General features: G+C 41.2%; 1 protein-coding gene across 1 annotated transcript; it reads right to left on the minus strand.

The window, feature by feature from the left end:
- Positions 1-12,857: 12,857 nt before the first annotated feature.
- LOC147889273 (copalyl diphosphate synthase 1-like) lies at positions 12,858-17,000 on the minus strand. Its single transcript, XM_087392027.1, has 9 exons — positions 16,676-17,000; positions 16,408-16,582; positions 16,059-16,282; positions 15,808-15,928; positions 15,586-15,698; positions 15,208-15,458; positions 14,958-15,008; positions 13,432-13,521; positions 12,858-13,145 (listed from the first exon to the last, which is right to left on the minus strand). Exons 1-9 carry the CDS (start codon positions 16,998-17,000, stop codon positions 12,858-12,860), a joined length of 1,638 nt encoding a protein of 545 aa, XP_087248153.1.
- Between the last annotated feature and the right edge of the window lie 1,450 nt (positions 17,001-18,450).

Consider the following 18,450-nt stretch of genomic DNA (forward strand, 5'->3'; position numbering starts at 1 on the left):
AAGTATAAGTGCCACTTCAAGACACAAGCGACCACAACCAAGCTAAAACTTTGCTTACCAATTCATAATAGTTTAGATAGATAACTCAACAAACAACTCATATGCATAAGCAAAATGGTAAACCAAATCAAACAACCCCCTTGAGCTCCCCAATAGTATCGCCAAAAAAGAGGTAATCTGTAGATGAATCTACCAGTCCATTTACAAAAAGAGAGAGAGAGAGAGAGAGAGAGTGTTGAGATATCGAGCTCCACTCGTGATATGCCAGGGTGACCATTGTACATTTATGTCACCGACTTGTTAGCTGCAGATGCGGTTGGTACACTGCCCATGAATAGTAGCTAGATGACAGCTATCCTTATGTACTCTAGTTCGTGGCTCAGTTAGTATGCCACCTTAGTTAGCTGAGTTTGGTTTGAGACCCACATATAGGGCTCTTCTATTTCTTTGTACTTGATTTCTTTTGGCTTTCACAACTAAGAAGAGGAAAACTGTTTTCAGCCTCCACCTTTGTGTGTATTCCCCCATTGTGTATGTGAGAAAGCCGCAAGTGAGACTCCTTCCTTCTCTCCCACTATCTTCACATGGTATTAGAGCCTGGTTCGTGGTAAGGAGCTCAAGAAAGCAAACCAAGTTCGCAGTGTCCTAGTAAGAGGACCAGTGTTGCTTTCCTTTTTCATTTTTGGGAGCAAATCTCTGCAGGTAGCACAGACGGAAAGTGCAAGACTGGATTGTCTCAGATTGAGACACCCTTCACGGTGTGGCGAGAGGGAAGTATATGCTGCGGGTGTGGACAAAGCCCTTAGTGACTTTATTTTTCTGATTCGAGGCCATTTCGGGGCCCGTTTTGGAGGCAGAAGTTCTCTGCATTCACTCAAAAAAAGGCCCTGTTTTTGCTATGCGACCACTGTTCTGCAGGTCGGTGAAAAGTTGTCGCAAAAATTGCATCGTATGCCTATGCGCAAAGATATTGGGAGTTACAGAATCATCCTTGTTGCCTGTTGATGCAGAATCGTCACTAGGAAGTGACTGTGTGGTCAAATACCACTTTCGTTAGTTTTGCAGATTTGCCCTTGTGAGGCAGAAGCTGTGTTTTTTGCAGTGATAGAATATTTTGCAGTATTCTGTAATGGCGTCTAATTCTCTTTCACAGATTGTCACTGAAAAGCTTGACAAGAACAACTTCCAAGCATGGAAGTTTAGAATGACGAATTTCCTTATGGGAAAAGGCTATTGGGAGTTCATTACAAGAAATGAAGAAGAACCAGTTCTTTCTAATGTTTCCAATCAATAGGAAATGTAGGCATTTAAAGGATGGCATGAGAGAGCCTGAAAAGTTATGTACTGGCTATCTATCAGTATTTCAGATTCTATGATTGTGCATATTCAGGATGCAAGTACGCCAAAGGTGGCATGGGATACTTTGGCAAAAATGTACAGCACAAATACGCAAGCCAGGAAAATGCAGCTCAAGCAAGAGTTGCACAATGTGCAGACAGAAAATATGAGCATCAATGACTACCACATGAAGGTGAAGAAAATTGCAGATGCACTTGCTTCCATTGGGTTGCCAGTGGACGATGATGACTTAGTTTCTGTGACCTTGAATGGTCTAGGAAAGGATTATGCACAGTTCTGGACATCCATTGCCGTCTATGAAAAATTTCCTGATTTTGAGGAGTTGATTGCTCTTCTAATTTCTGAAGAGCAGAGAAATGGTGGTGCATCTTCTTCAGGAGGAACTTCAAAAGAAACTGTCTTCTACTTAAATGCTGGAAGAGGTAGAGGCAGAGGTAGAGGAGGCCGATCTGGAGGCCGTGGTAGAAATTAGAATATGCAGAAAACTCAAGAAGACCAGTCCTATGGAGGAGGACGTGGTAACTCTAGAGGCAGGGGGAGCCAAAGAGGTCATGGTGGATGGCAGAGAGACCAAAATGCAAACAGCAATGTTGCATGCTACTACTGTGGTAAAATGGGTCATATGGCTAAAGACTGCTATAAAAAGCAAAATGACATCATGAATGGAAAATTGCAGCAAGGGAATTATGCATCTTCTAGTAGACAGAGTGATGACATAAATGAGCATCTGTTTATGGTGCAGCACATGACCAATTCTGTGACAAGTGCAGAAGAAAGCAATGATGTGTGGTATGTTGACTCAGGTGTGTCAAACCACATGACAAGTCATGCAGAATGGATGCAGGATGCAAGGAAAATGGAAAGACTAGGATTTGTGGAGACTGGTGATGATACTGCACATCCTATTGTGCAGATTGGTAAAATTCCTTTGTCTATGCAGGATGGGAAAAAGAAATACTTGGCTGATGTATTTCATGTCCCGAATATCACCAAGAACCTGGTTTCTGTTGGTCAAATGGTTGAGCAGGGCTTGCAGGTCAGATTTAATCCTCATGGATGCTTTGTTGAGGATATGAAAAATAACGATCGCTTGATAGCAAAAGGAAAGAAGAAGGGAAGGACATTTACGTTGGATCCGGACATGCCTGAATTGAGTGCAGCAATGTTTGCACATGGGACCGGTGTAGTTGCAGATATTGATATCTGGCATAAACACATTGGTCATGTTAATGTACAGCGACTTAAATCAATGCAGGCCCAAAATATTGTTGCAGGATTGCCTAAATTCAAGGTTGCAGAAATGCATGAGGTATGTGAAGCCTGTCAATTTGGAAAACAGGCAAGGAAACCATTTCCTAGACATGTTCAAGAGAGTAAGAAGCCATTGGAATTAATCCACTCTGATGTGTGGACTACTGAAGCTGCATCTATTGGAGGCTGTCATTATTTTATCACTTTTATTGATGACTACAGCAGAAAAGTTTGGGTGTATTATTTCATGAAAAAGAAAAGTGAAGTATTTGGGCATTTCAAATCTTTTAAAGCTATGGTTGAAAAAGAAACAGGCCTATAAATAAAATGCCTCAGGTAAGATGGAGGGGGAGAGTACCTCTCAAATGAGTTTTCAAGGTTCTTGCAGGAGCATGATATAAAGCAGCAATATTCATGCAGTCATACCCCACAGCAAAATGGACTTGCAGAAAGGAAAAACAGGCATATTGGAGAGGTATCTCGGGCCATGCTCAATGAAAAAGACCTGCCAGATTTTTATTGGGCTAAAGCAGTTGCTACTGCAGTTTACATAATGAACAGGACTCCCACTATAGCAATACATGGCATGACGCCAGAGGAGATGTATACTAGTAGGAAACCAAATATTTCTCATTTGAAAATTTTTTGTTGCATTGCCTATGTTCATGTGCCAGATGAGTTGAGGTCCAAGTTGGATCCAAAAGCTGAGAAGTGCATCTTTATTGGTTATTCTCTGCAGCAGAAAGGGTATAGATGCTATAACCCTTCTACTCGTAAGTTTATAGTGAGCAGAGATGTTGTTTCTGATGAGATGAGCAGCTGGTATAAACCAGTAAATGTGATTGATGATGTAGCTGCACAAAATGGTAATGCTACACAGAATTCACAGCAGCAATCACAAAATATTAGTGGACCTGCAGTGTCCTCTAAGTATCACAAAAAGGAAAAGAGAAGATAGATCAGCCCATGTTTGATGTGAATGCAGGTCACTCTTATGTGGATGGTGAATCCAGTGGCTCAGAACAGAGCATTGATGATGAGTTGGGTATTCCTTCTGTTGTTACACCTGGAGTAAGGAAGACCAGGGATGTTTTGAGAGCACTTGGAAGTGAGCCTATTTTGCGCAGGTCTACCAGAGCTAGGTATCCTATGGATAGGCTGAAATATGATGGATTTACAGCCATTCACTATGCCTATATGGTCAAAGTGATACAGGAACCAGAACCCACTTTTTTTGAGCAAGCCATGGGAAAAGAAAAATGGGAGAAAGCCATGGATGAAGAAATGGATGCCTTGGAAGCAAATGCTACATGGGAATTGGTGCCTTTGCCTAAAGACAAGAATGCAATTGGCTGTAAGTGGGTTTATAAGGTCAAGCACAATGCAGATGGTTCTGTGAACAGATACAAGGAAAGATTAGTTGTCAAGGGGTATGCACAGACATATGGCATTGATTATGAAGAAACATTCAGTCCGGTTGCAAGGATGGCAACCGTAAGAGTAGTCATTGCTATGGCTGCATCGAAGGGATGGTCTTTACATCAGATGGATGTAAAGAATGCCTTCCTGCATGGTGATTTGCAAGAAGAGGTCTATATGGAGCAGCCACCAGGTTATGTGCATGCTGTTCATCCTGAGTTTGTTTGGAGGTTGAAGAAAGCCTTGTATGGCTTGAAGCAAGCACCTAGAGCATGGTCTGACAAGATAGGATAGTATCTTGTCACTATTGGCTTTTAGATTTCCAAGGCAGATTTCTCACTTTATGTGAGAAAAACAGAGAAAGGTATTATGCTGCTTGTCATTTATGTTGATGATTTGATCATCACAGGTGATAGTGATGAAGATATCCTTCATGTGAAAATGCTATTGAAGCAGAAGTTTGAGATGAAGGATTTGGGAGAGCTGTGTTATTTCTTAGGCATTGAGGTGATTAGATCACCAAGTGGGACACAGCTCTTGTAGAGGCAGTATAGATTGGACATGCTGTCCAAATATGGGATGACAGGCTGTAAGCCTATTTCAGTTCCTTTGGAGCAGAATGTGAAGCTAAGCGCAGATGCAGGTGAGCTTCTGGAAGACCCTACTATGTACAGACGCATAGTAGGAAGTTTGATTTATATGACTATTACTAGGCCAGATTTGAGCTATGCTGTTGGATTGGTAAGTCAGTTTATGCAGGCTCCAAGGAAATTGCATTTGGATGCGGCTAGACGCATACTCAGGTATGTGAAGTCCACATTGCAGTATGGACTATTTTATGAGACTGGGATTCAGATACAATTGCATGGATACACTGATGCTGATTGGGCTGGTAGTATTTCTGATAGACGATCTACCAGTGGATATGTGTTCTCTTTCGGGAGTGTTGCAGTCACTTGGAGCAGTAAGAAACAGCCTACAGTTGCCTTGTTGAGCACAGAGGCTAAGTACAGGGGTGCAGCAATGGCTGCATGTGAGGTAGCTTGGTTGCATAAGCTACTTTATGATATGCATCAGTATACAGATGGGCCAGTTGTCATTTATTGTGACAACATCTTGGGGGGGTCACTATGTATAAACCCTCTATATCACGTGCGTTCAAGGCCTATATTTAAAGTCCCTTATCTGTAAAAAATTTCATTGATAAAATGTACCCCTTTTCTATACAAATCTGTAAATTTTTTCCAAAACTATTTTAAATAGTCCCTTATGTATATTTATTTCTGTAAATTTTAGAAATAAAAAAAATCCTTCTGTTGAACTCACGTGATAGGGTTACATATGATGAGTGACCCCCCTGAGGACAACATGAGCAGTATACACTTGGCAAATAACCCGGTCTTTCATGCTAGAACAAAGCACATAGAGGTGCATTATCACTATGTGCGGGAGAAGGTTTTACTAGGTCTTATTGATCTAGTTTATGTCAGCACAGAGGATCAGGTAGCTGACATATTCACGAAGGCATTGGGCACAGAGAAGCTACGCAAGTTCAAAGACCTGCTTGGTGTGCAGGAATTGGGATTGAGCTCAAGGGGGAGTGTTGAGATATCGAGCTCCACTCGTGATATGCCAGGGTGACCGTTGTACATTTATGTCACCGACTTGTTAGCTGCAGATGCGGTTGGTACACCGCCCATGAATAATAGCTGGATGACAGCTATCCTTATGTACTCTAGTTCGTGGCTCAGTTAGTATGCCACCTTAGTTAGCTGAGTTTGGTTTGAGACCCACATATAGGGCTCTTCTATTTCTTTGTACTTGAGTTCTTTTGGCTTTCACAACTAAGAAGAGGAAAACTGTTTTCAGCCTCCACCTTTGTGTGTATTCCCCCATTGTGTATGTGAGAAAGCTGCAAGTGAGACTCCTTCCTTCTCTCCCACTATCTTCACAGAGAGAGAGAGAGAGAGAGAGAGAGAGAGAGAGAGAGAGAGAGAAAGGGGGGGGGGAGGGAAGAGCTCAAGAAGGGGACAAAGGGGAGGAAGAGGAAGGGTCCATGTTGCTCAGGCAATATGCCCTAAGGGGATCATATAAGGGAAGAATCAGGTTAGTGCAAATCCAAATGAGACTAGCTACTCTACTATCGCACTAATCAGTCACAACATATGATCACATCAATGACACAAGAGAACAACAACAAAGGGAAGAAACACCATCATCTCATATATATAATGACACATCAGCACTCTATATACAATGCTCGAGTGGAGTGGAGGGTGGAAGGGGAGAGGGAAGGTGGAGTGCCCAGGAAACAAGGAGCAAGGGCAGCTATGCACGCAACCAATCTCACTCCACTAGTTGATGAGCCTCTAGAGTGTCCAAGAGTGAGTAGTGAGTGGAGCCAGTGAGCAAGCGAGTGAGCGAGTGAGCCCTTACTAAGTCGAGGTAGAGGATAGATGAAGGAGTGATACCTCAATGTCGTAACTTATGGTCCAGCTATACACCTTGTTATCCAAGGAACTTGGCAGGGGGCATGCAAGTGCATAATGGTGGGGTGGTAGACAGTGGAGGGGAAGGTAAGGTGGGGGTGAAGTGGACACATGGCACATGGCAAAGAGGTGAGCTGAGGGGTGAAGTGGACACATGGTGCGTGGCAAAGTGGTGAGCCGAGAGGAGAGAGGGGTGAAGTGGACACATGGCACATGGCAAAGAGGTGAGTTGAGGGGTGAAGTGGACACATGGTGCGTGGCAAAGTGGTGATCCGAGAGGAGAGAGGGGTGAAGTGGACACATGGCGATCACCGATTTTGTAGTGGATCACTGTATCTTGTGTAGACCACCGGAGACATCTACAATAATCAAAGTACTTCCTAATACAAAATGAACACATACATACATAGACACACACATGCACACATATATAGAGATAGATCATCAATACAATCAGATGGTGCAAATAATAGAACCATGATAATAATGAAATATGGTATCCACATCATCATCAAAAACATAGGCAATCATCAAAGTGCATACATCAAATTTGCCATGTACATCATCAACAGAACTCCTCATCATCATGCTCAGTGTCTTGATGTTGCTCATGGTCAGACTCAAACAACTCCACATAGGAGCCTCTAGCCACTCACTGACATGGCTCTTGCACAACCCATTGTGCGACTATCCACTGTGTAGAAGGCCCAACATCATCTCGGTGCTCAGATGGACCTACCTCATTGTCTGAAGAATCAATGGGTGCTGTGAGACGAATCGCTACCCATGTCTCCATTGCCCTTCCCTCCTCCACGTAACCTGTGATAGCTAAGGTTAGTTTGGCTGGGTGTATTCTCCAGTTTTTTTTTTTTGTTTGTTAATAGTTGGTGTGTTTTCTGCTTGATTTTGTATTTTGTGTTCAATTTTATTTTTGTTTTAACCTAGTGTCAGTCAACTGTGGTATGGTTATCCGGTCGATGGGTGTCACTTGGGTTAGGGTTCAGTGCTGTTTTTTTGGACCCTTTAATGAGCTGAGCAAGGATGGTGCTGAGGGATCGGTGATTCAGTTCACTCAACTAGTTAATCTGTGAGGACATTGTGACTCTGAGTGGATGGACCACCAGCTACTTCGACGGCATTCCGACCATGCCGACATTTAGGGATTAGTGATATTTTTGGGTTTGGTATTTTTGCATTTTATTTGAGCACCGCACTTGCATGGGAGCTTCTTGGAGATTTCTGGATGGGAGAGACATGGTAGGCCTAGGCCTAGTCCATGTTAGAGCTATCACCTGCCAGTCACATTTGCCTATGCACTCACTTTATTTTCACATGCACTTTTCTTTATTTTTGGATATGACATTCTGATCTAGAGATGATGGTGTTAGGTCCCATCTTGCCTGGATGAGACATTGAGCCAGGGGATTGTGAGGTTATGGGTGCTGCACAATTGCTAGCTTGAGTGTGGAAAGTCGGTGGGCTAAGAACTGGAGACATCCCTTGCACATATGTAACTTGAGCGAGCCAGATGAGTGGAATGGGCCATATGGTCGGTGTTGATATCTTCTGTGTTGCATTTGCACTCACTAATACATTTTGCACCATGCACTACTCTATGTGATTGCATTTCATTCCTATGTGTTTCATGATATCATGCATATTTCATAACATGCCTTGGGTTTTGTTATCATTTGGCTGGGCATTACACTCTCATACTTGTTCAAGGGAATTTGTGTGCTAGGTGCATTTTTGGGGATTGCATTTCTTCTACAGGTGATTGGGGACCTTAGCAATTGGCTTAGGATGTTGCAGAGATAGTGTAGCCGACAAGTGATTCATGGAGATAATGGAGATGCTCTATGGGATGATACCATGGGGTTGCAATTGTTACATGGTTATGACTATCATTTTGATGGTGTTTCCACGTTACATTGACACCTTACTACTAGTGGGTTGATCATGTACTATATGTTTATGTTGGTAGTGATGTTCATGTTTGTGTCTTGAATCAGCTAGTCCTTGTGATGTAGTTGATTGGTCATGCCATATGTAGTGTGGCATCTGGATGTCTCTATGGTTGTACTGAGATGGGATACATTCTGCTGCATTATATGGAAGTATGGGCTACCACTTGGACCCTTATTGGTGGATCTAGTTAATGTGGATTACTTAACATATGGTTGATACAATTTACATGGTGCTATTTTATGCTTCAGATTGCATATGATTTTTTGTAGGATGACGGGCACATTGATGGCTACTTGTGGGTGAGGATGTTCCAGTAGAGTCTATCATTGATAGCATGGTACTGATTTCCATGATTGGTGTGTTGTCATGACCTTATGATGTATTGCATGGATACCTTGAGATCTCGGTATTACTAGATGTGGATTAGGCCTTGGGTTTTGCAATATATCTTCAAGTGGATGCTATATACAGGCATATGATTTGGTATGCCATGGGATTGTTAGGCTATTGGTATGTTGTTCCTAGGTTGGAATGAATGTTGGCATGGATTTCCATGGATGGTTTGCATGATGCAAGATTTGAAGCCATGGATGGCCAGGTTGCTTACATGGTTCAATTAGATTGGTTCAATTAGATTATGGTCATGCCAGGTTCATGAGGTGTGATTCATGGATTCCATGATGGTCTAGTTGTTGGATCGGATTTGGATTCATATGCAGTGGTACTATATTATTTGATGCGATGGTCTCATGGATGTCACAGCATGCTTTTATGGAGACAACCGTCTTATGCCATGGATTGATACCTTATGTTAGTGTTAGGACACTATGACCACTTGCATGGCTATGATGATGATGGTTGATTATGATTGATGCCTTAGATCAGTGAGGCCATGGATACTTGGAAGATTTGGGGTGGTACGGTGATCATGGATGTACCATGAGGATATGTGTTGCAGTGATTAGAATTGCACTAGCTTTTAGTGGCTTTTGATGTACTATTGTGGTGATAGGTTTTTGGCATTAGCTCCATTGTTGTTTTTCATATATTTTTAGTTGGATACTGGCAAGATGTCAGTGGATACCTGGTTGTATTCAAACACGATGCAGGATGTATTTACTGGGCTCTGTGGTGACATGATGGTATTGGTGCCAATGATTACATGGCCATGGTAGTGCGGTTGTTTTTTATTGTTGCAGTTCATGTATGGATGTCGTATATTGGATAGGTACACTTTGGATGTTAATGGATATGGATGGCATTAGACTTGTTGTACTCCCTATACCATGGTGATTTCATTGGCCGAGATCATTTTTTATTAGTGTTTTTCACATGTATTTTTATGGCAATGATGGCACATTTTTGTTGTTGCCGATGATGATTAGTGATGACGTATCATGGTTATGGGTCAGTGTTATGGTGGTTTTTATTAGGCTTACTAGTGCATCACAGGTGTAGGTAGGGTATCATTGTTTTTTGGTATGCCGCATGATTTTTATGGTTACTACCAAGTCATTTTTTTGGCTTTTATGGCCTGATATTTGGGTTACAGTTGCAGAGTCATTGTGGTTGCAGCAATGGACATCTGGTGCCCGGTTGGAGTGGTATTGGAGGGGAATGCTAGGTGGATAAGAGGATCCACATGTCATCTTTCCAATGGACAATTGGGGGTAGGTGAGAGGTGCCACATGTTAGCATATGCATGGACCTCTTTGGAAGGTGGTTTAGTGGTTTTTGGAAGGTAGTTTTGGAGTAGTTTTGGGTGGTTTTGGAGCATACCATCATGCATCTTCTTCTTCTTAATAATGTGCAGCTTGGGAGGACAGCTTGGAAGCTATAGCCTTGCATTGAGAGTTAGTAGGGAGCTTTGCTAAGTGCCCGAAATGTCCAGTGTTGTGCCCCAGCTTCCCCACAACCAAACTGAGGGCATCATTTCTTGTGTTTACTGCATTTGGATCAGAGTTGGTGGTATGGAGATTTGCTAGGACATGTGTGCGGTATAGGTCTAGCCATATTTAGCAAATCTTTGATTTTGATGCTTTTATATAGCCGCCAGTCGTAGTCGATTAGATCCTATTGGGTGATGACCCACTCCGCCCAAAACGGTCGACTAGGGGTCGGTCCCGAAATAGGCCACTGACCACCGGTGCGCAAAATAGAGCTACTTACCTACGGTCTCCGTTCAGCCCAGAGCCATCTGGGATCATCTGGGACTCCAAACGGGCCCCGCAACCCGAGAGTGGGCTGCCCCGAGAAATGCTCCGTCTACCCTCAATGCGGTCAGTCATGGGATGCCTTCCTGCACTTGCATGTAGCCTAGTTGGCAGTGTGCCAACTCCGTCCAGCCATCAGGCCACACATGGCCCCCATCTGGTGTTCAAACCAGGACCTACCGGATAACCGAGCTACTCAAATACCTTCTCCTCATATGGGGGGCTTACAAGTAGAGTTTGCTAGTTCCCGTGTAGTTACAAGAGAGTGGAGCATTGATATCTAACAGCCAATTGTGGAAGAGGGATATTTCTAGGGAGCCTAAGCTTCCAATAGGGTCCCCAACATTGGTACCCTTGTTTGAGTAAGTACATAAAGGATCACAAAGAGGTGGTGAGTGGCATCAAATGTTACATAAGATATGGGGAAAGAGGGTCTACCTAGGAAGGTCATGAAGCATAGTTCACTCAATACCTAGTGTCTATGATTGAATACTATTCGAGAAATATGGTGAATGCTCTTGAAACCCCCAATATGCACAAAGAAGTGTTCACATCTTTTGTACAAGGACACATGTAGATTGCAATAGATGACATGGAGAATCTATTGAAATTGATTTCCATATTTATGTGTAGCATAGGCAGACATCTAGTAAGTTGATAAGAGAGAGAATAAAGTAATTACACATAAAGTATTTGAGCCACTCATAGAGAATTTATTGCAAATGATTTCCATTTTTATGTGTAGGATGGATAGATATTTGATAATTTGATTAGAGAGAGAGAGAAGAAAGGAGAGAGAAGAAAGGAACTACACATATCATACTATTTGTGTGTGTGTGTGTGTGTGGGTGTGCATGTGCACATGTGCGTGTGTGCATGTGTGTGTGTGTGTGCGTGTGTGCATGTGTGTGTGTGTGTGTGTGTGTGTGTGTGTGTGTGTGTGTGTGTGTGTGTGTGTGTGTGTGTGTGTGTGTGTGTGTGTGTGTGTGTCTGTGTGTGTGTGTGTGTCTGTGTGTGTGTGTGAGTGTATGTGAGAGAGAGAGAGAGAGAGAGAGAGAGAGAGAGAGAGAGAGAGAGAGAGAGAGGAGGGAGAGAGAGAGAGAGAGAGAGAGATCAACATTAGTGTGTGACACCAAGAATTGTTTTGTGCTAATATGCCATGTGCCTCCTCATGCACTCTCTTAGCACTTTAGGGATATAGGAGTTCTTAGTTTGTTTGTTTTTAAACTTAGAATAGTAATTGGGTATTTAGTGTAATTCAAATACTTTATCTTAGAGTGAGGCTATTGTGAGCCAATTTCTCCAAGTGTTACTTGACATCATTGTGTTTACTGAATCAAAACGATGATGTTCTTTCTTTAGAAAATTCAAGTTTCATTTACCTTCAATAATCACATCATTAGAGTAGGTAAAAGAAATTATTTTGTGGTCAACGTAGAGGTAGAGGGAGATATAGAGAGAAATCATGTTACGCATAAAACAACTTAAAGACAAGAAGAAAAAGAGAAGCAAATACCCTTTGAGTAATTAAAAAACATGACTTTCATATCGAAACTAACTCTATTGTTGTCTTAGAGAGCTCAATAGTTAAAAATCCTATATATACATGTGCTTTCAAGAAGTATTGATAAAACTCTTTATCAGTGATCTTAAGGATTTCAAAGAGCAATCTCTTTTTTGAATACAAACTTACAACTTATTTCCAATACTCCTATAATTAAGACCAGTTCTATACATACATTTTTGTTATTTTTTGCTGTTAAGGAAAAGACATATTATATGTACATTTTAATAAGTGAATCCCCTCATATTTTTGTTGATGATGGCACTTCCACATGCCACATATTCCAATTAATTTACAAGAAATAACTTGGATGCTGTGTGCCTCATATTGCTTGTAATTCTACATAGTAAGATTGAAAATAGAAGTTGTACACAACGTCTTAATTGATCTAGTATTATTTATTAATATGATCTTGTAATGTAGGAAACACTTGAATTGCCATTTTGTGTGTGCAAAAGAAAGAATAAGATAGAATGTCTCTATAGTCAAATTCAATAGCACTTGTCTATGTTTTCCCCATGAGCTACTTCAAATGAGGAATGCTTGCTTCTTTTTTTGCTCCCTAGATTTCTCTCACTAACCTTCATTTGGGACCTACAACACTGGGCTAAATAGTACTTTGTCCACATATTTCTTCATTGCTGTTGGTGATGATAATCCATCTGTATTTAGGAAGAAGAGACTCGAAAGCTTGACCATGTTCCAATACAATTCCTTCCATACCTTTGGTACACCCTTTTGCATGAAAAGGATAAGCCTCAACTCCTTGATGCTTCTGTCTATGACATGCTTGAAATAATTCAAAGCTTCTTCATGGGTTGCTCCTGGATTCTCATGCAGGTAGAGAACCACACTTGATGATTTTCCCTCACTAGACTCTCTCTACACAACGACAGATGTATTGATAAGTTCTTCCAAATCAACAATAGAGCTACCAAATGCATAGGAATACTTTCCATTATGTACAAGTATATGAATGCCACAATAGATAGTGAAATAAAAGAATTCTAACCTCATAACCTTGGACATCATTCTATAGTCGAAAAATCGTTGACACTAAACGTATGACACTTTTGTAATCGCTATGAGAAAGGTAGTGATCAGTCACTTTTATGCCCGTTAAAAATATGGAGGAAAGCAAACATGATTTTGCTGCTATAGAAATCACCCCAACATCCATATACTTCTCAAGTGAAGGCAAATAGCCCAATCGAACCCACTCTGCTTCTTTGAAATGCGAGTAGACAATATCTACCCACTGAAATGCCCAATATATAGATCAATGATTAGTAAGCATGATAAGAAATATAAATTCTAAATAAGATGTTGCTTCTTTTAGAGGGGCTAGGCTTGTACTCTTCCTTTGCCTTTATGTTACCATTTAGTTTATGAATTCCGAGGATAAATTTTGCTCATATAAGTCTTTAATAGTGCTTTAAAATCAAATCATGAGAGTTTGTATGAGGCTAATTTTGTGACCTCAATTTCATGGCTTGGAAAATATCTTAAAATAAGGTATTAAAAGGCATTGTCATCTTGAAGACCCACTTACCATCCTTCTCATATGAGAACTAATGTCTCGTCCTTGTGCTCCACATGCTTCTTGGATGATAGAGTTTGCTGTATTATAAAAACCCATGAATAGAATGTGACCTTGCTCTGAACAACTCCTAATGAGAAGAGGATCCCAACTAATCAATCACAAAATAAGATTTTTTAGTACAGGGTAGTATTCTAGCAATATTTTTTGTTTTGGTGGATAAATAAAACCAACTCAATTGGTGGTTCCAAACATAAATACGATATTGTGTGAATCTAGCAAACATCATGTTGCGTAATTAAAATCTCCGAGCTCCTACCCTTTCCATCATGTGGCTAGGACTTGCACCCTACTACACACTCCAAGGATTCCTTCTTTTTCCAAAATGCAAACCAAAATTTTTGTTATAAATAAGTTTATTTTAATCAATCAAAAAGGGGAACTACTTAGCACACTCTATGATGCAACTGATAAAAACTAAATTTACCCTTTTACAGCTTCAAGGATTTGTTTTATTTAATCGGAATTGGCTCCTACATCAAAGAAATCGTCCAAAACTATAACAAGGATTGCACACTTTGCCTATGCTAATCTCACTGTACTCAATTTAGGTTCAAACATCGTCATTGCTATCGCAAAATATAGCTCTGTTGTCTTTTGCCTTGGATAGTCAATCTTGTAGAATTTGCAATCCTTGGCCCACCTGTTTGTAATAAGGACACATAATGAGTACAACTTGGTGAAATAAGTGTATATGGAGGGAGATAATAAGTTTTGAAGCTATTTCTGTGGAATCTATAATACTCCAATTGCTTGTAGATTAAGTATCTTGGATCCAACACACACCTGGCTAATTGTTGAAGCTCTGCCTGAAGAATTGTTTGGCAAAATTTGAAATCTTCCTTTGCTAGGTTCAGAATAGATACATGGTTGACATTTGGAAGCCTCTGTGTAACATTGGAATAAGGATGCTATTAAACAAGTGTAAATGAATTTTTTTTAAAAAACTAATGATGATTTTAAACACGACGTCGAGCAAGCGAGAAAGGGTACGTTCCAAGTTGAAGTTGGATTATAGCAACGTTTGATCACCTATATAGTGTCTTTCCGATCCAAGCATCATTCATTCCATAGCATTCAAGATAATGCCTTGCCTCAAGCCGTTGCAAACTAGCATGAGAGGGATAATTGAGGGCATATTCAACCTGCAAAAGTAGGCAAAGGTGATGTTATTACAATGAATGGAAGTGATCATAGCGTGACTCTAAGATGAGAGCAAGACTGTGTTAGTAGCTGGGTAGAAGACTGAAGTTGGTTCTAATCCGAATTTACAAACTATGGAACTGGGTTGAAGTTAGTGTTAATGAGAAATTAGAATTGGGTTGCGGGAGAAAGTTATGCTACCTCTTTCGGAAGGTCCTTCATTAAGACTGGTGAATCCCATGTTTTGCAGTTGTTGGACTGTAATTTGTCGAGTGAAAACTTTTTGGCGAAAATTTCGAGCTCGTCCAAGACTGTTTCCCCTGTAAACGAAATTTGGGAGGCTTTTAACACATCACACATATTAGAGATTGGGTGGCCCTCACCATCATCTTGATCAGCAAGGTAAGTACTGCTGAACGTCCCATCGGGCTTTTTGAATCGGTAAAAGACATCTGCATAAAAAAGTGTGAAACTTTAGTTGACATCAAAAGTCACTAGCTGTACAATCAACCCTGTCAAATGTGCCAGAAAAAAAACAAAGTTAAATTTAAGGTAGAGTGGATGTGAAAGCCTCGTTGCCTGGAGAAACGCTGTATCCATTTAATCGAACGAGGCGAAATGCAAGCGCAGTATCATCCAGATCCTGGAACGATGCTTGTTTTGTCCATGCTATTCCATCGCTTGTCCAATGTCTGATGCAAAAATCTGAAGGTTTTCTTAAATCAATGCAGAATAAAACACTTGTGAGGAGACTCACCAACGACAAGATTCACAAATAGAGCTGATTATAGATCCAAAAACCTGTAAAGGTATTCTAGAAACTCCGCTATTTCTGACTCAAAATAACGTGATATTCCGAGTCGTTGCATTCTATCCACCATGCACAAACCCTCCCGCAAATCTATTGGGTATACAGACGGTACTGCCAAGCAAGGCGCAAATTGGATCAAAACCAAAGCACACGTTACTAAGTTCAAATATTGCATTCTCTTCCAACTTCCAGATTCAACTCAGCATGATTGTCAAATTCCATGCTTATCCTTTAATGCTACCTGCATTCTCGAATATCGCCAGTACTTTGTTGAGATACTCGAGACATTTGACATCTCCAGTGTGCATAAGAGCACACACTGTTGAGGCCGGAGAGAACATGATGGATCCGTTTTTCTCTTGTTGCTCTACAACCTTTTCCCATTCCACATGCTCCTTATTAAGCCCTTCCAAACATTGCAAAATTGCTGCTGGATATGATCCGTTCTCAGAATCGTGTTTTAGCCTGCATTGACAAGACCTATCTAGTGGCATACCAAAGAGGATCGGTGACGCATTCTCTACAAGGAGTTCACAAGTAACCATAGAACAAACCCAACAAGCTGATCTATCCATTAATAATATACCCACCTTTTCAATGTTGTAGCTCGCTCCTTTTGCAGATTCTCAGTAAAAGATAACTGGTATGGAAGCTCGATTCCCATACTTTTGGCTTTTTCGAGCAAAGCTGGGAACACAATCTTGAAGCTCGTGGTTAAGCAAAGATCCAGCTCCTCCGGCATGTTGGTCTCCAGAAACTTTAGACCTGGCATTTCAGTGATGATCATTAGTCTAATTCCTTCACGCCAATTGCAAATCTGCATCTACGATGAGCGAATTTGCAGACATTCATTAAAACCTTTTGCGATAACGTTCGCATCGCCAACACTCCATGTTTTCAACGCAATCACGCATGCCAGTATGCTTAAGATTCGATCAGAGGCAAGGAAAACGTCGCCGTTCATGCCCCAGGAACCATCTTTCAGCTGGTTCTGCAGTATCCATCCAAGACATTTGGGAAATTGAGGGCCAGCAGACCCATCAAGAGCTGGTGTGATCGCCACCCACGCAGTACCATAAGCAGAAACCGATGGATTTCCGTCCTTCGTTGATCGAAATATCTCTTTAACGGTTTGAATCAATCCTTGTATCTCCTCCGTCAATGATACAAGGACGGACTGCATGTGTACGTACGATCGCAATATTCAAACATTCTCGTTCAGTGATTCAACGTTCCAGATTACCAACAAAATCACATATAAAGCTTAACCCAACTCGCCAAACTTCACCTGAATATGCTGGAAGCCCAAGGCCAACGGTGGAGAAGCTGCGACTGTGCAGCTAGCTCGTATCCATCTGCAGTACGTCAGTTTGAATTAATTAGCGATCCACTTATGATACGTTAGCGTTACAACTAATGCACTTTCTCCGCAATTTTTTATCCATGATATGTTATCACACAAATAGAATATCAAGCAGGGCGGGATAACCTACAGAAACCAGAATTGAAATACCTTACTGGTATCACAGTGAGAGATCCAGCAAAGCAAAGGGAAGTTATAGAAATAGAACCTAGAACTCCTTGCTATTCTCTGTATTAAAGCGACGTGCTCGCTGAATAGTGTCCTCATCAGGATACTTTTGGGCTCCTGCTGTGGGGTGCATAAATTATTGCTTCATTGCTGGGAAATCCATTTATACTTTTTAGGTCAGGGCAGTACTTGATGGTCGGTGACAACTACTTGTCATCACTAGCCCCCGTTTAAAGTGTAATTTTCCCTATCTAAATTGGAAAATCTCCAAGATTGCCTTTAATTTTTCCGGTTTGAATTTAAGGATTTTAGTTATAAATCCCGATTACATTATAACTTCTAGGCCTTTCTCGAATTGAAACCCAAGTGGACTTTAATATTACACTTAATTTGAAGGGGATTTTAAAGAGAAAACTTTTTAGAGCACTAGGTCACCATGAATGCCGCATCACATCCGTGGTGTAAAATAACCTTTCTCTATCCTCATGACAAAGCTTGTCTCTATTCTCTCGACAACAACCGAGGCATGCCTCCAAATTCCTCATGCATGTCATAGTAAGGTTGTTGTTTCCATTCCAATCATGTGCATAGGACATCAATGAGACATCAATTTAGTCTGCATAGGGTAGGGATTTTGGGGTCACAAGTGGTGGAAGTCCCACCCCACAAGTTGATACTCGTCGATCGGCCATGAGTCGGCCATACCGAGCGTGTCAAAAATCCCAACCATTCTATAGGCTCTATCCACTACCTCTATTTACCAAAACTACAAGTGGTGGTCAAGGTTTCAAGGGGCGTGGGTAGTTACATCAACCAAAACAAGCCAAATTGTTTAATCCAACCAGATAGGCCATGAAAAGTGCAACATCTCTGAAATGGCATGACTATACAAAGCCAATTTATATGGTTGAAGGGGCAAAAGGCTATCCCCCATATGCACTTGCCTTTTCCATTGCATTAGACATTGTTGACTGTGATTGCATTGCATGTTCCTATGTGGCAGCATTCTCTCTGCATTTGTGTACAACATGATTGTGGGTTTCTAGCATTATATGATCATTTTGTTCAGGGGAATTTGCATATGGTGTGTTAGGATGCATTG

The sequence above is a fragment of the Dipteris shenzhenensis genome, chromosome 20, assembly GCF_047967505.1.
Source record: "Dipteris shenzhenensis isolate YYH24624 ecotype China chromosome 20, Dip_SZ_1.0, whole genome shotgun sequence".
Lineage (NCBI taxonomy): Eukaryota > Viridiplantae > Streptophyta > Polypodiopsida > Gleicheniales > Dipteridaceae > Dipteris > Dipteris shenzhenensis.

Excerpts from the sequence above, each read along its gene's own strand:
- LOC147889273 (XM_087392027.1), bottom strand. The coding sequence starts at position 17,000 with ATGCAGTCCGTCCTTGTATCATTGACGGAGGAGATACAAGGATTGATT. Across the intron at positions 15,699-15,807 it reads TTTCTAGAATACCTTTACAG|ACATTGGACAAGCGATGGAA; the intron begins GTTTTTGGATCT and ends TTTTTGCATCAG. Across the intron at positions 13,146-13,431 it reads AGAAGTATATGGATGTTGGG|AGAGAGTCTAGTGAGGGAAA; the intron begins GTGATTTCTATA and ends GTCGTTGTGTAG.